The sequence below is a fragment of the Nycticebus coucang genome, chromosome 2, assembly GCF_027406575.1.
Source record: "Nycticebus coucang isolate mNycCou1 chromosome 2, mNycCou1.pri, whole genome shotgun sequence".
In the NCBI taxonomy this organism is placed as follows: Eukaryota; Metazoa; Chordata; class Mammalia; order Primates; family Lorisidae; genus Nycticebus; species Nycticebus coucang.
The window spans coordinates 2,734,240-2,761,647 of NC_069781.1; the positions used below are offsets into that span (position 1 = coordinate 2,734,240).

At 56.3% G+C, this 27,408-nt stretch overlaps 1 protein-coding gene across 1 annotated transcript; it reads right to left on the reverse strand.

Annotated features, from left to right (window-relative positions):
- FAM163B (family with sequence similarity 163 member B) lies at positions 1 to 27,408 on the reverse strand. The gene is made up of 3 exons (XM_053558407.1): positions 27,090 to 27,408; positions 866 to 981; positions 1 to 430 (listed from the first exon to the last, which is right to left on the reverse strand). Exons 2-3 carry the CDS (start codon positions 956 to 958, stop codon positions 14 to 16), a joined length of 510 nt encoding a protein of 169 aa, XP_053414382.1. The 5' UTR covers positions 959 to 981; positions 27,090 to 27,408; the 3' UTR covers positions 1 to 13.

Here is a 27,408-nt window from a genome sequence, read left to right on the forward strand (position 1 = left end):
TGGCGGGCGCAGGTCACACGTCGGTGCTGATGCTGCGGCTCCGGGAGAAGGCCTCCCGCATGGCTGACAGGCGGTTGGGGTTGAGCGCCTGCAGGCCCCCGAAGCCCCCAGGGGACAGCCCCACGTCCTCCTGGCTGAGGCTCTTGTAGACCACGCGCTCGCCGCCGTTGAGCACGTCGTCGTCGTCGTCCTCTTCCTCCTCTGGCTCTTGCAAGAACAAGGCGGGTGGCTCTCGCTGGGAGCAGCTGCGGCAGAGGGCACGGGCCTGTGGGGACCGCTGGCTGAAGGAGGTGGAGGCGGCCGGGTAGAGCGCGGGGCCGTTGGTCAGTACCAGGTTGCGGTTGGAGTGCAGCGGCGGCAGGTGTGAGTGTACCTCGAAGTCCGGCTCCTCCTCGTCCTCCTCCGACCCGTCCTTCTTGCAGCAGTAGTACTGTGGGGGGTGCAGGGCCAGTGACCGCACCACCCAGCACAGCTGGCAGCCCAGCGGCAGGAGAGGAGCCGCTCAGACAAGAGCTCCTGCCCTGCAGCACGGGGCCTTGCCGAGATCTGCCCCTCACTCCCCTCCATTTTGCAGGTGGGGAGACTGAGGCACAGGGGGCAGGCGGCCTGAGGCTACAGGGCTGGGGTTCATGGGCGCTGGCCATGCAGCCTGGCCTCTGCAGGAGCCGTGGGTTGGGTGTGCTCCGGGGGTGGCACTTTTTCTTGGCTGACTCCCCTGTCTTGGCGTGGTGTGGTCAGGGGGTGTGGAGCCCGCCAGGGCTATCTGCCACGGGCCTCCTCTGCCCCTGCTTCTCTCTCCCCTCCTTCTGGGTCCCAACCCATCTCCTCCCTGGGCAGGGCCACCACGGGGCTCCCTGGGCAGTACCTGGAGCCGGCAGTAGCACAGGACCGCGATGATGCAGAGCAGGATCACAGTCGCCAAGATGCCCCCGGTGATCACCACCGTCCCGGCTGTCATCCGCCCCCTTCTCCATCAACCGCCTGCAACACAGGCCACAGCCTCACAGCCACCGCTCCTCACGGCAAGTCACCCTCACTGCTTCAGAACACTGAGAAGACAAGCCTGAGGGGACAGGAAAATGCCCTAGGATGCACAGGGTGCGTGGGTGATAGGAGCTCCAGGCCCTGCTCTGCCCCGCTGGCCTCTTCCCACTCCCAGCCTCAGTTTCCACATCCATAAAGGTGGGTGCACTAGCATGGCGCTCCCCAGCACTTTCCCCAGTGTGTCCCGGAACTACACACAGTGCACTCTGGGAGATGCGGATCTCCAGCCCGGCCTTGCAAGGTCACACATTTAAAAAATTTACCCAAGCACACCCAAGTTGAATATATGGATTAATAACCCACCTGCCTGCATTTTCACCGGAAAAGATTACCCTTATTTTTCCATACCATTGAATTTTCTTTCTTTCTTTTTTTTTTTTGAGATACAGTCTCACAACGTCGCCCTTGGTAGAGTGCTGTGGCATCACAGCTCACAGCAACCTCAAACTCTTGGGCTTAAGCAATTCTCTTGCCTCAGCCTCCCAGGTAGCTGGGACTACAAGCACCTGCCACAACACCTGGCTATTTTATTGTTGCAGTTGTCATTGTTGTTTGGCTGGCCCGGGCTGGGTTCCAAATTGCCAGCCTCTGTGCATGTGGCCAGCGCCATACTGTGCTACAGGCGCCGAGCCTTACCATTGAATTTTCTTCCCAGTTTCTACCCGTAGTCCACTATAGGTAATATTGTTGCTTTTAATTTTTTTTTTTTTTTTTGAGATAGACTCACTTTGTCACCCTTGGTAGAGTGCCACGGCATTTTAGCTCACAGTAACCTCAAACTCTTGAGCTCAAGTGATTCAGCCTCACAGGTAGCTGGGTCTACAGGTGCCTACCACAACACCTGGCTATTTCTTTAGAGATGGGGGGTCTCGCTTTTGCTCAGCTTTGTCTCGAACTCCTGAGCTCAGGCAATCCATCCACCTCTGCCTCCCAAGTGCTAGGATTACCAGCGTGAGCCACTGTGCCCGGCCTGCTTTTAAATTTTTAATTGTGTAAAATACACAATACATTTACCATGTGAACCATCCAGTGTACAGTTCAGGAGCGAGAAGTCCCACCGCTGAGCAGCATATCTCCAGAACTTTCTCATCTCTCTGAACTGAAAACCAACGCCTTTTGCTATCTGGATGGCTTATATTAAAACGTATTTTTAGCAGTGTTTTAATAAGCATCTTTATAACTAATAGCCACTTGAATTATAGAACTTACTTGAATGACTTTTTCAGGATAAATTCTTGGAAGGGGGGTAGGCCTGAGGCCGCTTTGTCAGCTGTGTGTTGTGGGAAGCATCCAGCCACACGGTGTAGCAAGTTGTGCAGCTGATGGCCAGGGCTATGGTCCTGTGCCCAGCTGGTGACCAGCACTCAAGGGACAGAGCCCTGACTTGCAGAGTGGCTTTCTTTCTCCTGTCAAATCCAAAATGCTTTTTTATGGTTGGTTTGTCCAAATCAGGATCCAGGCAGCCCTGTGCTCTGGAATAGTTCAGTTCCTGGCCACTCATTCCTGCCCTCCCTCCTCACATTGTCCACTGAAGAAACCGGGTCATTGTCTGATGGAATTTTGTGTGCACTGGAGTTGCTGGGTCTCCTTGAGTGACGTTGGACATGCTCCTTCATCACTGTTCTCCTTGCTCCCAGGGGTCTGATGTCGGCTTGCTCTTCTTGCTGTGATGTTGGGCTCCTCCAGTAGGCTCAGCCTCTCTCAGCCGCCTCCTCCACTGTCGGGTTCCCCCAGCCTCCCACCGAGCTGGGCGTCAGCCCTGAGCACTGCTGGATCGCAATAGTGGCTTTCCAAACACTATCATCTCCTCCTCATTTATACGCTCTGGTTCTTCTGAAAAACACCCTAACGTACTTTCCCTATTCCCTTCCTGATCACCCTAAAATACAGAGTGTTGAAGAAGGCATGGGGGAAGCCGGTGCTCTGCGAGGCCGTGGCTGCTCCACCTCCCTGACCTCACGAACACACCACAGTCGTGAACATTCTTCCCGATGTTCACCCAAGGAATGTCTACCACGGTGCCTCCGTGTCATCCTCATGACATCCCAGCCAGCCTTGACAGAGCTTTGCTCTGCGAGAAGTGGGTCACACAGAACACAGCGTGGGCACAAGGTGCTCACTGCTCCAGTGTTCCCCTGGGTTCCAGGCATTTCAGTGACTAGGAAAGACTGTCTCAGTTTTTAGGGAGAAAAAAATGAGGCAATTTCCATGCAGAGATTATAAGGTTTTCGCTTGTTAAAATTTGGTATCTATGTGACTTTTACAGTGAAAATCTTGTTCCTAATAATATTATTTGCTCTGTCTGATTACATATAAACATTTTGAAATAGCAATACCAATATTTTCAGTAACAAGTCTACTGGAAAGACAGGGCTGTCCCTTTTGTCATTTTCTTCTTACCCCTTCAGGAAAGGGCTGTTCAGTAAAAAGACTGTTTCAAAGTCATTCCTACTGTGGTTTTTCTATCCACTTGATGCTCAGGGTTGTTGTTGTTGTTTTTTTTTTTTTCCAATTTGCTTTAATTTAAACAATGTATTTATTTCTTCTTTTTAATTGTAGAAAACATTTGATTCCAAAGCCAAAGCCTCAAAGCAGGTACATTTCAGAGGGGTCTTGTTTCCACCCCTGTCCTCGCCTGCTCTGCCCTAGAGGTAACAATTTTACTTAGTTCTGGGTTCACCCTTCTATTGCTTCTTTCTAAAAACATAATTAGATCAGATATATGTTTCCCTTCCCCGTTTAAAAGACAGTGACATCTCCATATACTTTCTCATCTTCCCTCACTGCACCGAGGAACTGCACTTAGATGTCACATATACTTGGGGACCCCTCTAGGGCCGGTGTGGAACTTGCTGGTTCCTCTTCATGGCCACCTGGCACCCTGCACTCGGGGGTCAGCCCCAGCGCCCCCAGGTAGGCCCCTGGGTGGGGCACTTGTGCTGTTTCCCACTTTTTGCTATTCAGAAATGTGCAACAGAGAGCTTTGTGGTATGCACATTTCTAAAGTTTTTGGTAAATGCTGCCAAAGACTTGCTGGAATTTGGGCCAATTTATCCTCTTCCTGGAATGTGTGAGAGTAACTGACAGATGGGGTTTTTGTTTGGAAACTCAAGGTCTGGGTGGGGGGTGGGTGAGGGCAGGCGGTGCTGGGTAGGTATGTGGGGGAGATCAGAGGCAGATTCTACAGCCAGGGCTGGGAGGGTCGAAGGTCCAGGGGGCCCTGGCCAGGCAGGTGTGGGCTGTGTGGACAGGTGCTGACATGGAAAGACCTGCCCAGGCAGCATTAGCAAGGCTGGGCCTAGAACCCAGACCCCCTCAAGGCAGACGGAGAGGCAGAACAAGACAGACCCTGATGAGACGTCAGGGCAGAGACAGACACAGACAGACAAGGAGCCCCAGGGTCGCCACATTGCTGGACACCTTGCCTGGCAGCTCCCATCTACCCTAGCCTCTCAGGGTGGCCCGTCTGGCCCTGCTCAGGATGCTGAAGGTGCAGGTTGACTGGGAGAGAGGGATCTGGGTGTGGGGAATAGGCTAGCAAGGGATGTGGGGGCCAGGCCCCTTGTCCAGAGGCCACTGCACTCCACACCGAGGAGGAGCAAAGCACAGCAGGCGGCTGCTAGGAGAGCCAGTTCAGCCTCCTGCGCTATTCCCTTCCTGAGGCTCACGGGGCAGTGTTGGAGCGGCAAGAACACGGGCAGCCTGGGGAGGGCAGGGCCACTCCTGGTGACAAAGCCAAACCCCAGCACCCCATCAAGGCAAGGCCTGCCTGTGCATCATTCTGGCAAATGGGCTCCACCCATGGCTGAAAGCCACGACAGCAGGGACACGCCCCACCGCCTGCCCGGGAGGCACCATTGTCAACTCTGCCATCCTGTCAAGCACTTGCCAGGCAGGCCCTCCTCTCTGAGACCCCCTACCTACCTTTGAAGGTGAGCCACAGAGGCCTGGAGAGAAGCCTTCAACCCCCCCAGGCCCCAGCACCAGTAAGAAGAGGGGTTAGGGTCAGGGCCAGACCTGCTGCCAATGCCCTGACTGCCACGTCCCCCACCTCCTCTGTGTGGCACCCTGGGTCACACAGCACTTTTAGGGGGGCACCTTCTGTGCCGGTTTTGGAGTGTGACCAGCCCTGGCCCTCTGCTTTGTGCCTTGCCCTGAGCTGAGAGGCTATTGCCACTTCCGTCCCATGTGCTGCTGCCCCTTCATCTACAGCTGACCAAGTCAGCGAGGACGTGTGCCGCAGGCCAGCTTGCTCCCTGGGAAATGGAATTGGGACCTGGGACATGGGTTGGTCCCTGCTGGCCGCCTGACCATGTGGCCAGGAGTGGCATTTTCGGCCTCATGTGTGAGAGCCAGAAGGAGCTGGTTCACAGAGAGAGAGAGGAAAGATGCGGGTGCAGGGAAGCACAGCCACGGTCCCTACTCTGTGGCCAGAGGGCTACAGTTCCTCCTTGGCAGCTGCAGACTGACTTTTTTTTGCTCTTTGAGCTCAGATAATTAGGGTCCCACTTTATCAATAAGGGAACTCGCTGAACTTGGGAGAGGGGGAGAGAAGTGGGGGCACTTGCCTGAGAGTCCTGAGTGGCAGTGGAGGAATGGAATTCAGCACAGTTGGGGCCTACTGACAGCCGGGGAAGCCTGTGCGACTGGGTCAAGGGGCTCCCCATGGATGCCGGGCCGGGACTGCATGGAGGATGGGGACCGGAGGTGGCCGTGGTGGGACAGCTAAGGGGGACCCCTGATGGCCAGCCCAGAGCCAGCTCTTTCCCTGGTTAGCTGGACGGGCCCTGTGCCTCTGTGTCTCTGTAACATGGGGATGTCAGGGATTCTGCAGTTGGCAGCTGTCCTGTACTCGGGGCTGTGCTCTGGGTCTAAATCTTCTCTCAGGCCCTGAGGGATGTGGCCACACTCCCCACGAAGTCTCTCCACCGGCCCTGAGATACAGATGGTCCTTCGTCCTGCCTGGCGCCCCAGGTCCTGGGACCTCTGGGCCCAGGTCCTCTCTGGCGGCAGGCAGCCTCACGGCGTGATGGGAAGGGTGCCGGCTCGGGCCAGGTGCCTGGGGCTGTCAGCAGCCACCCTCTGACACCCAGGCCTGTCCAGCTGGAGCGTCTCAGCCTCGCTCTGTAGATACAAGCACGCCCAAGAGGAGCAACGCCCATGACGGCGCCAGGTCCCAGGGCCAGGCCCAGCCGACAGACATACACGCCACTGGTAACCCTGCCAGCCACAGTCTGACATCAGTCCAGTTAACTCCACACAGTTCCCAGAGCAGCCTGGCCCCCTGGGGCCCCACCCTCCATCATCCCCTCTTGCCATGACCCACCCTTAGGACGCCCTTCCCTCCTGACATTCCCTGGGCACAGCCTAGCACATGCCTTCCTTGTCCCGGAAGACTTCCTGAACTTCTATACACAAAGAACCTCGAGACATTAGTGCTGGAGGGATCACAGCCACCCTCCATTTAATAAGGAACAAGAGAACACCAGTCAGAGGCCTCTTTTCCCAACTGCCCATGCCCTGTGGCTGTTCTGAGCCTTCAGACCTCCTTCGTGGGTCCTGAATGCAGGTGACATGAATCCCAGGGGCCTGTGTCCTGCCTAAGAGGGCAGTGGGTGAGGGCCATCCTGCTAAATGCTTGCTGGTGACCACAGGTGGGGCCGCTCTCTGGGCTATGTTCTTACTTGTAAGATGGGTCAGCTGGGTTTAGCCAACTGATTTCTCCCAGCTCCGCAGGCTTTTATTTTCAGCTAGCCCAGGGAGGGGTCTACACGATTTAGATTCCCAAATGACGGCTGAGTGTCATGAATGCAAAATGCCAAGTGATGAATCAAGATGGAAGCTCCTAAGGCAGTGGTTCTCAACCTTCCTAATGCCATGAGCCTTTAATACAGTTCCTGTGGGTTGCGACCCACAGGTTGAGAAGCGCTGTCCTAAGGGGAAGGCTGAAAACACTCGGATTCGGGCTTCCGTGAGTGCTTTTGATGTAAATGGGGCTAACCCAGTGCCCCAGGACACTTGGGCTCTAAGGATGCTAAGCTGAGTGCCTCAGAGAGCAGTGGGGTCCTCCGGGGTTCAGGGCTGGAGATGATGGTAATGGATGGGGGATAAACCAAGGGAGGCTTCCTGGAGGAAGCAGCTCCTGAGCCAGTCCTTAAAGGGTAGCTGTCTCAACCGGCTGGGCTGGGAGAAGGGGAGAGGGGCTGTGGGTGCAGGAACAGCACAGACAAAGGCTCAGAGGCACAGAGGTGTCAGGCAGGCCCAAGGACAGCCCTGCTCCAGCTCCTCAGCGCTGCCAGCCAAGGCAATTTGGCAAGAATAGTGCCGAATTATTAATCTGCCCCCTGGGACCATAAACGGGTTTAAAGCTTTATAAACGGCTTTGGCTCCCGGTTCCCACCTGGATTTTTACAGAGACAGGTTGTGAGACAGATCCTTCTGTGCACCCCCCATGCTCACCCCAGAGGTGGGGGGGCAGAAGGGGAGATGCTGCCCTCCCATAGCCCCACGTCGCCTCCCATGCAGCGAGAGAGCCAGCTATGTTTACAAGCTCCAGTTGTCTCCCACAGCACTGACGACCAAATGGCTGGGGGCGGCAGCAGGAAACACCTGGCTGCAGGGCCAGACACCAGCCTCCACCTGCCCCCCAAGGGCCCCCACGCCCACTTTGCCCTGGCAAAGCCCCACCTCCCTCCATCTGGCCTGCAAGTCCATTCCAGGCTCTCCTAGTTTCTCTATCCCTCTTGCTGCAACCCCAGCCCTCACTAGCCACAGAGGCTATGCACGAGGACTGAGCTGCCACCGTCTGTTTATCTTGTGCCCCAGCCTGGCCGGTGCCTTGCCTGGTGCAGGGCATGCAGCGATGCCCAACAAAGGCTTTCTCTGCCTCGTTCACCTAAGACGTCCAGTGCCCTGGCAGGCGGCGAGAAGACGCCACGTCCTGTACCCTCTGAGCAGCCAGGACTTCTGGCTCACCCAGCTCAGTGACTTCCAAACCCACGGGCACCAGGACTGGGGGCTGGCAAACATTTAAGTGCCCAGGCCACAGATAGGGAAACCAAGGCTGGACAGAGAGCTGGCTCTGGGGCCCGGGCAGAACCAGCTTGGATGCCAGGCCTGTTGCCTCACAGCCAGACTCTTACCCAGGCCGGCGTCTCGTCAAGGGCTTATAGAGACTTAAAATGCCTTTTCCTCCACAAACATATCTGTCTGGTTACAAAGCGCTCCTGCTACCTGGGAGCCCCAGGGTCCATCATCGTGAGCGGAGCGTGGCCCGCAGAGTTCCTGTCTAGACCTCCTCCACATTTGGTCCTAATTTCATGCTCTGCAGGCTCCCAGATTCCTGCATTCAGTAATAAATAGGCGAGGAAATGCTTGGCGGCACTGCGCTGGGCTCTGAGATTTTACCCAGAGCCCCACTGGGGGTGGGCTGGTGGGAGGGGACCAGGGCCTGGAGAGCAGGCTGTGAAGCACCTGCAAAGTCTCCCCTGCAAGCCCCACCCTCAGCCCCAGCAGCCCTTGGGCTCAGTTGTGCCAGCACCAGGGGTGGGGGAGCAGAGCTGTCAGAAATGCCCATGGCCAGGGCTGGGTGCTGCCAGGCTCGGGGTGGAGTGGGGGCTGGCAGATGCCCTGAGCTAGCCCTCTTGGTGGGCAGGATTCCTTGAGAGGTTCCCAGAAAGTGCACAGAGATCATGGCATTGACCAGCCATGTGCCAGCTTCATGGGCACTCTGTGCCATGTGGCCTACTACACTGATCTCACCTCAGCCTGGGCTCCCCCAGGACACAGGACCTTCCCTGTGGCAGAAGGGACTGAGGCCAGCCATGGACACACTTCCTAGGCCTTCAGGGGAGCCAGGGCTTCACATATCTCAGCTGGGAGGTGACAGGACACCATCTCCTAGGGAGTAAACAACGGCCAAAGAGTGAGGCCAGCCACTCAGTAAGCAGAAAGCCCGGCCAATAGACACCCTCTTCTGTCCCAGGAGCTGTGCTGGAGCTCAAAGCTGGTCCTTGTATGGCATCCAAGCCACAGGCCACACTCAGGGCCAGCCCCCACTGCCCGAGGCCAGAGCAGAGAGGCTGGAGTCCTGCCTGGCCCACCAAGGATGTGGCTTGGCACTGGGAAGGGGAGTCTGGGGGTGCTATGGCCCCAGAAAAGAGGAGCCAGAGCAGCCCCAGGGCTGTGGGTGGCTAGAGACCCTTGGTGCATTTACCAGGAAACTGGAGGGAGCAGGTGTTTGCCCAGTTGGACTGGTAGGGGACTCAGCTTCCTGCTCCATGGGGCTCAGCTTCCCATCAGGGGGCTCAGCTTTCCTACTAGCAGGGAAAGAAAGTACCTCCACTTGGGTGACTACACCTCCAGGCACAGTCCCCGGGCAGCGACTATCCACCAACCTCGGGAACCTTGGGCTGGGACAGAGGGTGTCAGGAATAGGCCCCTTCTGGCCTCCATCCCTGGCTGCCCTGAAGCTGCCTTGGGCTGCCTGGGCAGGGCTTATGTAGCAAACCCTGGGAGGGTTTGGTCACAGTGAGCATAGGGTGCCTGGGCAGATCATGCTGTCAGGGGGTCTTGCTGTGGGGCTCTTTTGTCAGGTAGGCCACTGTGTTAAGGCCCTTGGAACAGAAAGGCTGGGAGACCCTGCAACAGTACAGCTTGAGCTGTGGTCAGGCCCGGAGCAATGGATCTCTGGCCAGGGTTCTGCTTGCCTAGAAGAGGGCAGACCTGAGCTGTGCCAGCCCATGTGATCCAAGGAGACTGGATGGATCCTTGGCTGGGGGGTGGGGGGAGCTCAGAAGGATCTAGCATGCTGCCCATGCCCTCACTGTGCAGATGGGTGCTGTGCTCCTGTGGGTCGCGACACACAGGAACTGTATTAAAGGGCTGTGGCATTAGGAAGGTTGAGAACCACTGTCCTAGAGAAAGGGCCTGGCCCAGGGTCACCTTGAGTATCTGCCAGTGAGGACTGGACACAGACCAGCTATCCTGAGCTGCCTCCTAGCCCCAAGGTTGGGGATGGCTGGGTGGGAGGGAGGAAGGGCCCGGGCTTCAGAATACTGTCCCAGAAGCCCCCAGAGATCCCCTGGTCCCACCACCTCACATTCTGAAATACTTACGTGCATCCACAAAGCTCCTGGTTCACGCCCATCTCTCCGGCCAGCCCTTAAACTGCCGACACCACAGATCCCAACACAGTAGAGCAATCTGCTCTTCAACAACCAGGATGCTCAGAACCCCCCTGGGACTCAGGTAATCCCGCGCCTGGCTTATGTGTTGCCCTACTGGGTTCCTGCGGAGGACACATGCTCGCTCAAGCATCTGGGGCTCCCCAGTGCCTCTTAGCAATGATAAGCACTGTCCTGTACTGAGTGCCACTGCTGCTGCGCCAGGGCCGCATGGCCCTCTCTAAAGCTCCCTCAGACCTCAGGGCAGCCTGGGCGAGAAACCCAGGGGAGGTCAGGAGGTGAGGCTGGGGGTGCTGTGCTCCCCTGAAGCTGACATCTTGTCCCCCCCATCCCGCTTGCCTCAGACAAGAGGGACACGGGTAAGCCACAGGGCAAGTCCCAGGAAGGCGACTACCGCGTTTCCGTGTCGCCGCAGTCCTCCGGCCACCAGGGGTCAGTGCCGCGCCAGCACACAGTGGGGCTGCGCGCGCCGTCAGGGGAAGGGTGCCCCCAGGGCGGGTGGGTCAGCTGGTGACGGCGTCCTGGCTTTTGCCCCATCCGTGTAAACAACGTGCAGGAGTCGGCTTAAAGCCCTTTCGTCGCTGGATTAAGCTTTTCCCCTAACTTCCTCTTCCAAGAACTGAGCGCGTGCCCAGTCCCTGTTCAGGCCTGGAGGCGGGACGTCGCCCCCAGACCGTCCTGGGGCCGGCGTCCTGCTTCAGTGAATGCTATGCTTATGTCCTGGACGGGCGCTGGGCACATCCTCAGGCAAAGACGTGGAAACTGAGGCACAGAGCCGGAGGCAGCAAAGCCAGGACCCAATTCCAGGCCTCTGCCCACCAAAGTGGCTCAGCACCTCGAATTGGACAGCACCTTTGGTTGCTCAGAGAAGCCCTTGGGGACACTGAGCCTCATGGGAAGGTGCAAACAGGTTCAGGGACACTCAGCAGGGACACTCTGGTGCTCGGGGATCGAAGGAGTGAGGGTGGATGCCTAGAGAGCAGGGGCCTGTTCTGAGTGAGAAGAAGCATTGGGTAACAAGTGTGGGGGCCTCTGGGCTGACGGCCCTGGCTGAGGGAGACAGGATGTCAGTGATGAGCCAGGTTCACTGAGGGCCCTGCAGCCCTTCTGCGCCCGAGCCACGTCTGCTGTGGTCCCACCAGGGCATCCATGCCCACTTGCCCTGCAGAACCTGACCCAGGCCCACTGTCCACACCACACATTCCTGTGCTCACTCACACATCTGTGCCTTGAGTGTACTGCATGCCTTGGGCGAGCGAGATGACAGAAGCTAGGCAGAGCTAGGCAGGACCCTGCCGTCCCGAGTGCGCAGTCTAGCAGCATAGGGGACACACTACACTTGGTAACAACCCAGACAACAAGGGCCCAGGAGCTCCCTGCACGTGGCTGCATCTCCCCGTGGCCTCTTGGAAGACTGGCTGGGCCTGCCCACTCTCCCAGACTCCGTCAGCCCTGAGTGCCACCCCTGTGCCTGGGGACAGTCTTGCTCAGAGTACCATCCCTGATGGCTTGAGTTCGGTTGGTTTCCCACTTGGACAACAACCCCCACCCCACCCAGGCTTTGGAGTGGGAGAGAGAAGGAACCACTTGGAGGGGAGGCCGGATCCCTCTCCCTGGGGCACCAGCAGAGGTGGTGAGAGCTGAAGGCACCTCAGGCCTAACCGAGGCCTCTGTAGGGCCCCTGGGTGCTGAGGAGCTGAGGTAGGGCATTCTCGGTTGGAACACCAGTCCCTTGGCACCAGGTCAGTGAACCTTGGACGCTGCCGCTACCTTTCAGAAAGGAGTCACCCAGGGTCCTGAGAGAAATGCCTGCCTCTCACATGTGGCACACAGACTCCAGGAAGGGCAGGGCCCAGCTCCCGGCATCGTGGTCTGTCTTCCAAGGCCCCTTTCAATTGCCTGGCAGGCCCTGCTGTGACAGCCCCCTCCATTCTGTGTTCACTATCACAGCCGCTGCCCAGGGCCTTGTGAGGCTGTTGTCTGCTGCGTCTTGGCACCTGGCCCTGCCTCCTGCCCCATCACCCTGGTCCCACCACAGGGGCCTCTGTTCACTCAGGACAAGGAGAGACACCACCCTAAGCTCAGAGTGCTGCCCACCTGCAGCAGCTGAGACAACACCCATAGTTCTCCTGCCCCCCGCTTGTGTGTCTCCTTGCTGGGGACTCTGTGGCCAACTCCACAGCTGGTGTGAGTCCCTCTGGGATTCTGTCTAGTCTTCCCTGGGCCCCATAGAGGCCGCTCCCCTCGACTCTGAAGCCCAGATGGGCTAAGAGTGCACCTCCTGGTGTGGGGGCCGCACTGAGGAGCCCCCAAAGTGAGTCTGGCCTAGCAGTGGCTCCTCTGAAGATGGCCTCACCCCTAGGGGAGGTGCTGAGTGTGAGGCACACCTCCCTGACCCACACCCTAGGCCTGGTTTAGGCATAGCCCCTGGGAGCTGAGCACTCAGGACGGGGAGAGGTGAGGATGTGCCCCACCTCTGCTGTCTGGGAAACTTCAGCCCTATCAACCCGAGCCACAGATTGGCCCACTCCCGGGCAGGTAAGAGTAAGACCTGGGCTGTATCCAGTAGCCACTAGTGCCCATCCAGCCAGCTGGGCAGACTGGTGGCTTCAGAGCCTTGGATGAGTATATGGATGACACTCAAGTGGCCGAGTAGCTCCAGAGTCCAGGACCAGCCGCCCCAGCCCTGGCTACCCTCCACTGCCTTGAGACCATCGTCCACATCTGTGGCGCCCCTGCCTCCCACCTCCCACCTCCTGCTCCAGGCAGTCTGTGCTAAGGCCTGTTGGAGACACCTGTCCCTCCCAGCCCCGGACATCCCGATGCCAGTCTGTACCTGCCTGGTAGTCAGGAAGACTCTCCCACCAGCATCAGGGTGCGGTAAGCCTCAGCTCGACCATGAAATAGGACAACTGTGGCTCCGTCCAGCTCCTCCCTTCTGCCTCCCTCCTTCCATTGCGTACACAGAGGGAAGGCTACGGGTCATGCTGTGGAGGGACAGCTACCTGCTGCGTCCTGGCCTGAGGAAGCAGGGCTGTTGGCAGACTGGACACATGTCCCTGCCCAGATCTTACATGCTGTCCACAGTCTGGTGGCACTGGTGGCCTTGATAGTGCCTCACTGACATCTCTTTGGTATTTCCCCACATGAGTCTGGGCCATGAGTTCCCCCTGCTCTCCGTGCAGGGTGCTAAGTGAGGGGAGGTGACACAGGGTGGCCTGTGGGGAGAGGCTCCAGCACTGTAGCATTTGCAAGGCTGGGGGCATCTCAGGTGTGATTTTCATTATCCTTATCACCACACGAGCTCGCCTGTGCCACGGTGCTGCAGCCCGTGTTCCCACCCATGTCGGCACATGTTTCCCACAACAGTCCTGTGGTTCTCCCTGAGGGTCCCCATCAATCCACCATGGGCTCTCTCTGGAGCACACCTAACTCTCCCAGTCTAGGTCCCAACACCCCACTTTTGCTCCTCTGCCCCCTCAATGTTCCTCGGACATGTCTGGGTAAGAGGCTGCTCCTCCAGCCTCCCAACCACACACTTCAGTTTTCTTGCCTCTGGCCTTTGCTAGTCCCATTCCCCAGGCCTCAAACTGTCCCCCATGCTGCAGGTTGAGATTTCTGGCCATCCCCGTGCATGCTCCTTGAACAAGTCTTTCCTGACCCCAGCCTCTGGAGATGGCTCCCTCTTCTGGGATCTGGCACTGTCCACACCACATGGTTGGAATTTGTAATCCAGCAGTGAATATTCACTGAGCTCTTAGTTTATCTGGGCCTGGCGCTGGGTCCCTGCCTTCCTGGAGTTTTCAGTGTTACTGGGGGACATGTACGTGTACAGTGATATCAGGGGGTGTAAGGAGGGAAAACGGAGAGTGTTAATGGCCAGGGCAGGAGAGGCGGCCCTGAGGATAAGGGGAGGACTATAGCAAACAGCACTGCTGAAGGACATGGCATATGCAAAGGCCCAGTGGCAGGCAGAGCAAGGCGAGGTCAAGGATTCAGAGCAGCTCAGTCTGCGTGGTATGTAAGAGCGAGAGGGGGGCATGACGTACAGGGAGAGGCTAGCTGAGATCAGGGGCAGTAGGGAGTGGGTGCCTGACCCAGCCTTCATGGCGCCCCGTCCTTATCTCCCCTCTGTGAGAGCGCCATGTTCCTTTCATTCTTCTTTACGTGTCCCCACACATCAAGCTGCCAGAAGTGGGGCTGCACATTTCTAACAAGTGCCTTGAGCTGCTAGTGCCCATGTCCTCAGGCCACACTTGAGGACGAAGGGCCTTCAGGACACCACTCCCTCCTCTACCCCTCCTCCGTCCTTGGCTGGCTCCTCCTCACCTGACCTCTGAGTGTCAAGGGCCCAGGGTGCAGGCCTTTCCCCTATCTGCCCCCCACGGGCATCTCCTTGGCTTCACACTTTCCAGACCGTCTACTGAAATGGCCCCCTGCCCCTCACTGGTCTATACTCCTGAGCCTGCCAGTTTATACTTCCAGCCCTTTCCACTTCTGTGTTACACATTCATTATTGCCAGTCTCTTCCCTCTGGAATCTGTGCTGCTGAAGGGAGGCGTCAGACTTGGTATGTTTTGTTCTGGTACCTGGAATGGTGTCACAGCCCACAGTAGGCACCTGGTAACTCTCAGTCTATGAGGAATGAATGAATCCAGGGAAGGTGCTGAGAGTGCTTGGCCAGGACAGAACCTGGATCCATTCTGCATTTTGAAAACATCTCTGTGGCTACTGTGTGGGAAACAGGTGTGAGGTGGGTGAGAAGGGAGCTTTCCAAGGTTGTTGTGGTCATCAGGTGAGAGGGGCTGGGTGGCTTGATGGGAGAAGTATTGACAAGGTTTGCAGTGGCTGGATGGGGACAGTGAGGAAGTCTAGGGGACTGAGGCTTCTGGCCCTGGTGCCTGTGAATGGAGGGTCATCAAGTATGCCCTGCTCCATCTGGGAGCCAGGACAGTGGGAGGCTTGGGCCTGGATCCAGGCTCCCAACACTGTGGGTGAGTTTCTTGACTCCTCTGGGCCTGAATTTGACAAAATGGAAGTGAGACTAGGACTGACCTTATAATCAAGAGGACTGACCCTTGTCATGAGAAGCAGTATCAGCTAAATAGAGTGCTGGCTAAGATGGAGTACCAGGGACCAGGCCTACCCTCCTGCTGGAACAGCTCGATGTCCAGCACAAAGGACTCTGGAACAACATCCCTCAGAGCATTAGAAACCATGTGACAAGGGACAATGAATCTCAAGAAATGGGAAAGAAACAAAGGGGACTATGATAGGCCTAGCTCCCCACCTGGTGGGAATTTCCAGGCTGTGGTGCTGGAAATCCGAGTTAAGGAGAGAACTGAGAGGCCAAGGAGGTCAGCACAGTTAGAGGTCACTGGAGAGGAGAGAGCTACACAGACAGAGAACCACAGAGCCTTAAAGAAGGTCCCCTTGCACAGTGAGCTGAGTACTGATTTGTGTGTAAGCAAAACTACTTAAGGCCAGAGAAGGGCCAGGCAGGGATTCTAGGGAGCAACATCTGCAGCTCACGCAGGTCCAGATACAGCTCCTGTCCCCCCCGCCCCAGACAGGAAAACTCCACCACTCACAAAGCACTGGGTACTCAGGAGGGTTTTGACTAAAATCTGCTCTAGTCTTGCCTGAGGAAAAAAAAAGCAAGACCTGAAAGGATCAAACTGTTTCATAACTTAACTGCTGCCTAGAACAAAACGCACAAGTATGTACTAGAATACAAAAATGCCCAGCACCCAAAAAGGCAAAAGGCACAATGTCTGGCATTCAATAAAAAATTACCTGGCATGGAAAGGGGCAGAAAAATACGATCCACAATGCAGAGAAAAATCAGTCAACTGGAGGTAGCCCCCAGATGGCCCAGATGACAGAATTAGGAGACACGGGTATAATATAGTTATCAACTCTAGCCCACACATTCAAAATACTACAGGAAAAATTGAGCCTATTAAGGAAAGTCATGGAAGATATTAAAAGGAACCAAACCAAACTTTGAGAGATGAAAATATGACAATGTCCAAGATAAAAAGTTCATTGATCTGACCTACCATTAGATGAAATATTGCCAAAGAAAGGATTTGTGAACAAACAGTGAGTGATAGAAAGCACCCCTGTGATAGGGAACACACAGAGGAGAAAACAACCGGAACAAACAGCTTCAGTGAGATGTGGGAAAACCAAGTGGTATCTGTAACGGAATCTCCAAAAATGGCAGCTAAACAACGATTCAAAGAAATATTGCAGAAGAATTTCCAAGTTGGATTATAATTATAAACCCAGAGATACACATATCTCAGCAAACCACAAATATTTAATATAAGAATCATGACGAAAATAACATCAAAGGACACTATAACCAAATTGCTTAAATGATCATTATAAACCCAGAGATACAAATATCTCAGCAAATTACAAATATTTAATATAAGAATCGTGAAGAAAACAACATCAAGGGACATTATAACCAAATTTCTTAAACCAGTGATAAAGACAAAATCTAAATCACAGAAATGGGGTGCGTGACCTACAGAGGAGCAAAGATAAGAATGACAGCTGACTGTGGGTTGGGGACAATGAAAGCCAGGAGACAGTGGAACAACATCTTTCCAATACTAAGAAAAAAGAGATGCCATCAACGTGGAGTTTGCCGTCTGGAAACCCCCCTAAGACTTCCCCCGATGAAGGGGAAATAAAGAGGAACACCCTCCTTTTCTCCCTGGTAGCCTAGTCCTGGAGGGTCCCCAGCTCAGCACCTTCCCATCCTACACAGTTTGGTCTGTTACTGGTGGACTCTTACTTTCTCACTGGGTTTGGGTTCCCAGTGGCCCAACTTGAGCACGGTGACATCATCCGAGTGCACAGTCTCAGGCCCACTGCGGGGCCCCTCAGGCTTCATGAAATCCAGCTCTGTGGCCCCTTCCAGGATTCCAGTGGGAGAAACTCTGTTCATAGGGCACTGGATGAACTGTGGCTTATCTTGGGCCTGGGTTGAGGGGACAGCAGCTCTGCAAGGGCTTTTCCCCCGGGGACCCCACCCCCTTGGACCTGGGCCCTTCAGAGTAAGCATGGTGTAGGATGAGGCATTGGGGCTGGGGCACACGGCAACCTTGTGCCTCGTATGCCAGCCAAACCCTCTACCACAGGGGTGTGAAAACAAAAGAGACACCCATGTAAGGTATTTTTTAAAATAAACTGAATAAAATATGTATTTTAGCTATTCACAAGGTTACAGCCAGTTTCCATGGCTACAGCTACAGGCTGCATGTGCTGAGGTGAGGAGGTGGCCCCCCTTGACCTAGCATAATCTCTTTCCAGGCACCAGCACCTGCTGCTGGGCTGGAGGGAGGAGGGGCCGCTTGTCCCCAGCACTGCGATGTCAGTGGCTAATTAGAATCCTGTCTGTCTTCCTCAGCACTCCGCAGTTTCAGTGGCGTTTTCTTTGGGTGAAGGATTTCCCTGGAGAGAGCAGCCCTGACACTCAGTGAGACTGTGGTCCCTACCTTACTTCACAGGTGGCTTCTGGGACAGGAACGAGTGACCAGCAAACAGCAGACAGGTAAAATGGAAGCCTGAACTGTGCGGCACAGACAGGGAGTAAGCCCAGGGCAGACAGAGGGGCAGCATCAGCTGGCCCTGTGGATCTGGGCCATGCCATCCCTGGGACCCTTTCCCTCTCACTCCCTGGGAATGGTCCTGGACTCCTCTGTCTGCACGTCTCGGCCATGGTCTCCACCTGGCCCAAGCCTCATTCCCTCAGCTTTGCCCCTCACCCTCCTCTGGCCCTGCCTTTTAATGCCTCTCCTGTGAGGAGCTCACCCCTGCCTCGTTGCCTTTGCACGTGCTGTTCCGCCTACCTGGAACCGCCATCAACCCACACATGGCCACTGTGGGCTCTTACTCACAATTCCCTTCAGACGTAACTTTGGGGACACTCTCCTGCCCTCGCAGGCTCCCCGGGCGCCCCACTCAGCACACAGGCCCTGCACTGTGTACACAGGGAGGCTGGGACACAGGACCCATTCAGCCCTGATGGCCATCAGGTCCTGTGTGTCTGCGTGCATCTTTGTGTCAGTGCATCTGAGCGTGTCAACGTGTCTGTATGCATGTCTCAGTGTGTGTGTTAGTGTGTGTGCACGTCTCAGCATGTGTAGGTCTCAGTGTGTGTGTGCACACCTGTCAGTGTGTGCAGGTCTCAGCGTGTGTGTGTGCACACCTGTCAGTGTGTGTACATCTCAGGGTGTGTGTGCACACCTGTCAGTGTGTACACGTCTCAGCATGTGTGTGTGCATGTCTCAGTGTGTGTGTTAGTGTGTGTGCAGGTCTCAGCATATGTGTCTGCGCACCTGTCAGTGTGTGCACGTCTCAGCATGTGTGTGCACACCTGTCACTGTGTGCACGTCTCAGCGTGTGTGTGCACACCTGTCAGTGTGTGTGCGTGCACACCTGCCAGTGTGTACATGTCTCAGCGTGTGTGTGCATGTCTCAGCATGTGTGTGTGCACACCTGTCAGTGTGTGCACGTCTCAGCGTGTGTGTGCACACCTGTCAGTGTGTACATGTCTCAGCGTGTGTGTGTGCATGTCTCAGTGTGTGTGCACGTCTCAGCGTGTGTGTGTGCACACCTGTCAGTGTGTGCAGATCTCAGCGTGTGTGTGCACACCTGTCAGTGTGTGCACATCTCAGGGTGTGTGTGCACACCTGTCAGTGTGTACACGTCTCAGCATGTGTGTGTGCATGTCTCAGTGTGTGTGTCAGTGTGTGTGCAGGTCTCAGCATGTGTGTGTGCGCACCTGTCAGTGTGTGCATGTCTCAGCGTGTGTGTGCACACCTGTCAGTGTGTACACGTCTCAGCATGTGTGTGCATGTCTCAGTGTGTGTGTTAGTGTGTGTGCAGGTCTCAGCATGTGTGTGCACACCTGTCAGTGTGCACGTCTCAGCATGTGTGTGCATACCTGTCAGTGTGTGCACGTCTCAGCATGTGTGTGCACACCTGTCAGTGTGTACACATCTCAGTGTGTGGCACGTCTCAGCGTGTGCGTGAGTGCACAGCCCTGTCCCTGAATAAAGTGGAGAAGCAAAGTCAAGAGTACAGCATCCTGGCTCACCCTAAAGGCCCTGCTGGCCACCTGGCGGCCAGGGCAGGGTGTGTGCCATAGTGCCCCTGTCTCCCTCCTTTGCCCCCATTTTAAGTGCAGTGGACACTCACAGGCAGCCCCAACTGGACTCTGCATCTGGGTCTTTGTCTGAGGCCCCTGCAGCTCATGAACAGCCCCCAGCTTGCACCCTGGGCTGTGGGCAGGGGCTGCAGCTGGTGGGGCGGGGTGGGCCTGCAGGGGGGAAGGGTCAGGGCAGAGGCTCAGAGCTCAGGGCTGGAGGGGAGGTCGCCTAAGCCTTTGGAATCATGGACTCTCAGAATCTTAGAGCCACTTAGAGTATTAGAAAATCAGAACATGTGAACAAGGATGCTCAGAATCTGAGACTCCCTGGAAGGCACTTCAAAAGATCCCCGGTCTAAGCACCTGCTCAACAAACAGTAACAACCCCCCATTCAAATGTGCTTCATCTGGCCTGGCTCTCCTCCTCCCTTGGGAGAGAAGGGGGCTGCACTGCCCTTGCTCCTAGCTGAACTCCAGACATTCTGCTCCTTCTTGGGGTCACCCCAAGTTTTCTCCCAAGTGCGAGCCATGAGGACCTCCAGGAGGGTCCTTCTGGCCTGTGGGAGGAAGAGAGCCCAGTGGGCCCCCAGGACCTCGTCCGGTCTCCACCTCTTGTTCACCCTCCACTTAGCTTTCATCTCAGGGGAATTTATGGAACTGTGTCTGCCCACTGGTCCTGCACTGGCCACAGGGCTGCCAAGGCTCACTGGTCCCTGTCCCAGTCTGGGAGCTCTCTTGGGAGGCTGGTGCCCGTGGAGCTGACACAGCACCCTCGTCCAGCTATTGTGGGTCCCGCTGGTGGTTCACATCAATTTTCCTTCTTAAAAAATTGGGTGCAGCCATTTTAAAGTGAATGTAGGTGTGTTGCTGCAAGGGTCCATCTTGCGGATTAGAGGAGTTTTAGAAAGCTGCTGGCTGCTGCTGATGTGAAGGGCAGTGCCAGTCCTGGTCAAGAGTGGTCAGCTCTGGAATTTCCTCCTAATTATTAAAATCCCCGAGGCAGGAAAGTGAGAGGTGCCATGTGCAGAAGACCCTGCTGGCCCGCCTGCCCCTGCACAATGGCTTCCTTCCACTGCGAGCCCCCTCCTTGTGGAGGAGGTTTTGCTGGTTTAGAATGTTGTGAGGGCAGAAAGACCCTGATGGAAACAAGACGTCATCCCCGGGGCAGACGCTCAGATGAGGTTGGCCCCAGAAATCACACGGAACATCCAGCCATCTGATGTCTACAGCACCCTCCTCCTGCGCCAGGCACTGTGCCAGGCACCGGGCTCAATGGGTCAGTGGGTGCTGACATCCCGGTGGTGCCACGGGGCTGGATCTGCAGGAGAGGGATGCGGTCAGGGACTAAAGCCGAAACCCAGCACTTGCTGGGATGTCTTTCTGGTAGAGAGGGGGGGAGGAGGGAGGATGCTCAGGGAGGAAGGGTCTCAGGGTGTTTCAGAGAGGGGCAGTGGGCTAACAGGGCCCTGCAGGGGAGGGCAAGCAGAGAGGCCTAGGTGTCCAGTGTGGGCTCCATGGGCCGGGGTCTGGGAGCCATCCTTAGCTGGGGTGGGTTTTAAGCAGGGCATGAGCCCCACATGCTGCAGGGAGCCACAGCCCCACCCCCATCCATCCCCAGAGAGCCCAGAATTCAGCATCACGTTCCACTTGTCACGCACCCACTGCACATCTGGGATCATCCATGGGTGATGACGAAGTTTCGTCACCACCCTGCAGGGGGAAGAACCAGGCCCGATTTGCAGACCAGGAATCTAGGGCACAGAGAGGGCTAGCAACTGCCTACGCTCACCAGCCGGAAGAGCCCAAGGCCTGGCTGCGGCGGAGCTGTCGGGTCCTACAGGCTTCCCAGAACAGGGCCAGCAGCGACAAGGCCCAGTCCAGCAGTGATAAAAATGGCCACAAACGTGATTTATTTTTTATTTTTTAGAGACAGAGTCTCAAGCTGTCGCCCTTGGTAGAATGCTGTGGTGTCACAGCTCACAGCAACCTCAAACTCTTGGGCTTAAGCAATTCTCTTGCCTCAGCCTCCCGAGTAGGTAGGACTACAAGCACCCATCACAACACCCGGCTATTTTTTGGTTGTAGTTGTCATTGTTGTTTGGCAGGCCTGGGCTGGATTCGAACCTGCCAGCTCCGGTGTATGTGGCTAGCGCCCTAGGCGCTGAGCTACAGGCACCGAGCCCACAAACGTGATTTCTCAAGACATTCTGGTAAAACATTTTTCTTTTTTGAAACAGAGATCTGTTTAGTAATTAGAGGGATTCCTCATGTGGTGAGTTCACTATATTTTTAATTCCGCAAATGGGTTCTCACAGAGTCAGTAGCCCCTGCATAATCATGTGTAATCAAACAACCTAACACAGGTAAATACCAGCACTCACAGCTGACAGTTGCACTCAGGAGCTGCTCTTTTTGCAGCGAAATAGAAGACTCTTCTTTTCACTATCTCCCTTCAAACCAGAATTCAATCATTATGTTCTGAATCAGCCCCCTCAACACAGTTGCTGGTTCTGGGGTGTTTTGAGAGGACCTGAAATGAGGCTTCTGGTTCTGGGTGCAGATCCTTCTTAAGCCGGGTAGGCTGGGCTAGGCCCTGTGAGAAGTGCCCTCCAAGGGGGAGGGTGGCTCCATGTTGGAGAAACAAATGTCTTTAATTAGCCTTAGGGAAGTCCCCTAGCATCAAGCGAGACTGGGTTTGCCAACTCACGCTGGAGCAATCTGGGAAACACATCTGAACAGGACATTTCAAACACAAAGGTGTGGCCCCCCTCAAATGTGAGGTGAGTCCCTGCTGCCCTAAGCCGCCCCTTCCCTTCCCCCCTTTTCCGTGCCAGGGCTCCCCAGCTGCAACATTCTCCTTTCCTGCTTCAGTGCTCCAGGAGGGAGAATGAGCAAATGCCATGGGGACATGTTGGCAGGAACCACAGAGTGTCTGGGGAGCTGGGGACTAGGCTACAGGCAGAGCTGGGGTGCAGAGGCAAAGAAATCCCCTCAGTGAGTGCGGGGCAGGGGAGGGGGCTATCGGGCTGGCAGGGAGGTGGGGGGAGGGGAGCCGGGGTCAGTACAAGGGAAAACTGGCCTCAATCGGTTTTGAGGGGCAGAAGCCAATGAGAGGGCAGGGAGCCTGCAGCTGACCTAACTTGAGTATTGTGCTCTAACAGGGTCTGGGTAAATACATGAGGGACTGGGCTGTTGACATGCAAACACAGTCAAGATCTGTTAAGTCAAAGGTCAGGAAGGAGCATGCACAGACTGGTCCCTGGCCCCTGGGTGGTAGCCTCCGTGGCTCACACACAAATTACCCACAGAGTGGGGGTGGGCCACAGCCAGGAGTCACAGGCTTTTCCTCTGCGACAAACCAAACAGCAAACAAAAGCTGCATTGCTTGAGGTTTTTTTCTACAGCAAGCATGTATTTCTTTTACTAAAAAACCCTTTGATAATCACATAAGTGGCATGAATGAGACAAAGTTTCCTACAACAACTCTGTGCGGATGCTGCTGTTCTGCTACTGTGGTGGACGGCACATCTCACACCTCTGCGTCTTGGGGCCTCAGGACCCGCCTTTCTCACGAGTTCCCAGGGCTGCAGATGCTGCTTTTCCTCAGACCACATCTGAAATGGCACTGTTCAGGACTCATGTTTATAAGATTTGCACAATTAAACAGAGCAGTGCAAACAATGGTAATAAAAAAGGAAGATCTATTCTCCAGGGATGTGGGACCTGCCCCCCGGGCCCAGTCCTCACCCAGGGCCAGCCTGGCAGTACCCCGAGGGGTCAGCTTCACCACCGCTGCTACACACAGAAACCATCGCCAGGCAGAAGAGCCAAGATGCAGGAGGCCACAGCTCTGCCCCTGATGAACACTGTGGGCTGGGAGCCACGGCTGCCCCATGTGAGGGGTATGCCTGCTTGCCCACCTGCCCCAAGGCCACCATGGCTGAGCCAGGAAGGAAATGCTGTCTGGGGCTCTCCGAGGTGGACCCTTCTCCCAGTCAGGTGGCATATCCTACAGGGTGGATGTAATTGTTGCCATTTTATAAATGAAGAACCTGGGGCCCAGAGAGGCTGTGGAACTTCACTAGGAACACACAGCTTTGGCATAACGTGGCTCCAGCCAGCCCCGAGGGCTGTGCTCTTCTCCACTGGGCCAGAGGAGCCAGGGAATGACCCTGGCAGGCCAGAGTCAGATGTAATTGACTGAGATGTAACAAATCTCTCCCCATGGGTGCTGTAGGGAGGGCCCATTGACAAGGTGGCAGCCCCGGCAGCCTAGTTTGTTCCAGGGCCACTGCCCAGTTCCCCACTGGCCCCTACCTGGGCTCCCCGCTGGTCCAGCTGTCTCCCAACTCTGCCACCCAAGAAAGCCGGCCTGGCCAGGGCCCACTGCCACAGATGGCCTCCACACAGGGTGAGGCGCACCCAGAGCACAGAAGGACAGATGGTCTGCACTAGGTTGCTGCTGAAGAGACTCCTCCTGAGCATGCCTGAGTGGCCATCCGGGCCGTCCCCAGCCTTGTCTCTGACCAAGGCTGGCGTCTACCAGAGCTCAGCTTAGAGGAACATGACACTCTCAGAAGAGGTATTTGCTCAGTCCTGGTCTGCCTCCTGGCAACTCAGCACCCACCTTGCCCCTGTGTGCCTGGTGTCTGCCCTCCTCTTACCATTGCCCTGCCTGCAGCTGCCCCCCTGCCCCACGTCATCCTGTGTCACAGCCCAAGAACACTGTGTACAGGCCAGATCTGACCATGTCCCTCCCAGGCACCCACAGCCTGTGGGATCTCTGGGCGAAGCCCACCTGCCAAGCAGGGCTTACAAGCCTGGACTGATCTGACCCACCCCTCCCTCTGAGGCCCCAGGGAAGGGGCACGGTCCCCATTTCAAAGCCCAGGAGCCCACAGCCGAAAAGCAGCAGAGCCAGGAGTTAAAGCCCACCTTATTTGCCATGTTCTTTCCAGCCCACCTCTCCCCTCAGGGTAACAGGACTAGTCTGTCCTCACACCTTGCATGGCCCCTGCAAGGGAGGTTGGGCCAAGGCCTGGGGGGAGATTCAACAGCTGGAGCCGGTTCAGGGCACCCCTGATTCCAGAGGGAACAAAGAGCTTTAGAAAGAGATGCCCATGCACCCTATGGACAGGAGCCTCAAGGGTGGAAGGAGGGAGCTGGTAGAGGCTGAAGACAGGATTTGTCAAATCCCCACTGGAGCAAATCCAAAGGGGGTTGAGGCACACTGCAAGGAAAGTCAGCACCAGGAGCAGCGGCAAAGCTGAGCTGAGAAGCCCCAGCCCTACTGGATGGGGGCCTCAGAGGGGTGGGCCCTGAGACCAAGCTGGATGCCCCATAGCCTCAGGTCCAGGCAAGGTAGGCAGGAGCACCCTGTCTCTGCAGATGAGGGTTCCAGCTGATGTGCCCAAGGTCCGAGCTTGGCATCCATCGTCCCCACCACACAAATTGCTGTTTTACTGACACACAGATCAGGACCTATGACTTTGGAGAGGGTAGGGGCAGTGGAGCTGGGGCTGAGTAGAGGACAGGACGGCTGCCACTCTGCTTCCCTCCTGCCCTGGCAGGCCAGAGTCAGATGTAATTGACTGAGATGTAACAAATCTCTCCCCATGGGTGCTGTAGGGAGGGCCCATGTGGCAGGAGCCAGAGGTCTCCCTGCAGGAGTGGGTCCCTGTGCTGAGAAGCCTTGCCTAGAACCAGCACCAAGAACCAGGGATTTAGAGCTGGCCCTCAAATGTGCAAAACTGGGGTGATTGCATGAGTGAGGAATAGGCTCGGCAGGGATTGGGGGCTTGGACTCAGGTCAGCCCTGAGATTTCAAAGCCACTCAGCACCCCGGGGCAGAAAGGGAAGGATGGCACTCCTCCTAGCCTCCCCACTCCCTTAGGGTTTAGAGGAACAGAATGCAAAGAGTCACCTGATCATTTTATAGAAGGGAGACAGGTCTAGAGAAGGAAAGGAACTTGTTCAAGGTCACCCAGAAAAGTGGAAAGAACTGGGCAGGTAAGTCTTGACCTCTCCACCTGTGCCCACCTTTCCCCCAAATGTTCACTGCTGTGTTGGCATAACCTATGTGTGCCTGGGGGCTCAAGCCTAAGATGCTGGGAGGGCTCTATACCCCCCCATCTGCCAGAGAGGCAGGGGTAGGCAGGCTGCGACACTTTGTGTGCCAGTGTTCTAAACAGAGCTGGCACACCCCAGAGACCAGCTGGTGCTCCCTGGGGCTTCCACCACCATCTCTGTGATCTGGGGTGCTGAGGCTGAGCGAGCCTGTGGGTTCTTCCCAGACCCTGGACCCTTCCCGGAGGACATTTCTAAGCTTTCCAAGGGAGTCCAGGCTAGCCAGACCAACAGAAACTCAGCAGGATCCAGGGTCTGACTTTTTCTCAGCATCACCCAGTTGCTCAACAAGCCCGCTGTCAAAGGCATGAGCGAATAAGAAAAGCCCCACATTTCCTGAGCCCCCTGCCTCGAGGTAAAAGGGATTTTTTCATGAGCTACCAGCACCTAAGCTATTAAGAAGGCTTGTAGTCAGTGCATGAGGAATTAAAAGCAACCTGTCCCCCAGCCCAGGGAAGGAGCACTTGCTCCTGATCTGCTCAGGTAGGAGCCCAAGTCACCTTGCTCCCTTTGGCTCTCAATTCTAGTGGGAAGACATCAATGGGCACTTTCCCAGAAGGACTAAATTTGGGGGTCCGAAGAGCCCACTGTCCCTGGAAGCCCCCTCCCCAAGAGCCTGGGATGGCAGAGCGTTGCTTCCTGAGGAAGGTGCAAGGGGACACGGGCACACTCTCAGGACTCAGGTCTCCAGGACACTCTCCTCACCCTGGAGAAGGGTCCATGAACTTGCTCCTAAGTTTCTTGTCTCAGAGCTACTGGGGCTGCTACCAGATGCTACACTGGCAGGACCACTTGTGCCCAGGCAGGCCCCAGACCAGGGGAAGACGAGCTGGGGAGTGGGGTGAGGCAGTGGGGCCAGAGAAGGGATGCAAACTCTTTCTCTTGGGTTTTTAGTGTCTGGAGGCTCTTCATTTCTGGCTGAGAAATCCCCCAAACGCCAGCATGGTGCCCCATGCCGTTCAAACCCAGATTTCACACAGATAGAGCAGGGTGTGGGGTGGTGGTGACGAGCTGGTGGGCTCGAGGCTGGCTCTTCCGATTAGGGTGTGACCTTGGGCAAGAGACCAAACTTCTCTAAGGCTCAGTTTCTGCATCCGTGAAGTGGAGCCAATGTCCCCTTTCTCATGGGTGTTGGGTGGATTGATTGGGACGACTGGAGGGTCAAGTGCCCAGCACAGGGTCTGGCAGAAGACAAATCTCAGTAAATGAGAGGTCTCAGCTCCCAGCAGGGACAGAACAGAGCCAGGTCTCCTGTGGGCTCTTCTGGGAAACTTTTCCTCCCAGTATCCCCAGCCCAGCCGCCCTTCTGAGGGAAATGAATCCTTCCTTCAGTGGGTGCCCCCTCTCTCTTAGACCCTTGCTGCCCACTTCAGTCTCAGCCTCCACCACAGGGGTGCACTTTGCCCGTGGTGGGATGGTTGACACCACGGGCAGCTGCGTAGGAGCAAGGCGGCCGGGGTAGGCTGCAGTGAGTGCTCCGGTCGAGGTGGGTACGGGGCCAGGACAGCCCAGTCTGCGTGGTCCGCCCCCACACCCCATGACCCGCGCGCCCGCTTAGCCTTTACCTTGAACCATAGGAACGGTGCTGTCCTGGCCGGCGGCGGACTTGGGCGCACGTGACGGGGCGGGCGTCCGGGCGTCCGTCCTGGGCAGGGCGCACGCAGCTAGTAGCAGCCGCTTATGCCGAGGCCAGGTCTGTGGCGCCTGCTGGGGCCAGGAGGGCGAGGCGGGCACCGAGAGGCCCCCGGAGACCCCCGGGGAGGCGACTGCGTGCCCAGGCGGGAGCCTTTGCCAGCTCTGCTCTGCGGCCGCCGCTCCTGACGCCTCGCCTGGCTCCTGCGAGCGGGCGCGCGGCTCCAGCCCAGTCCCGGGCGCAGGACGCGC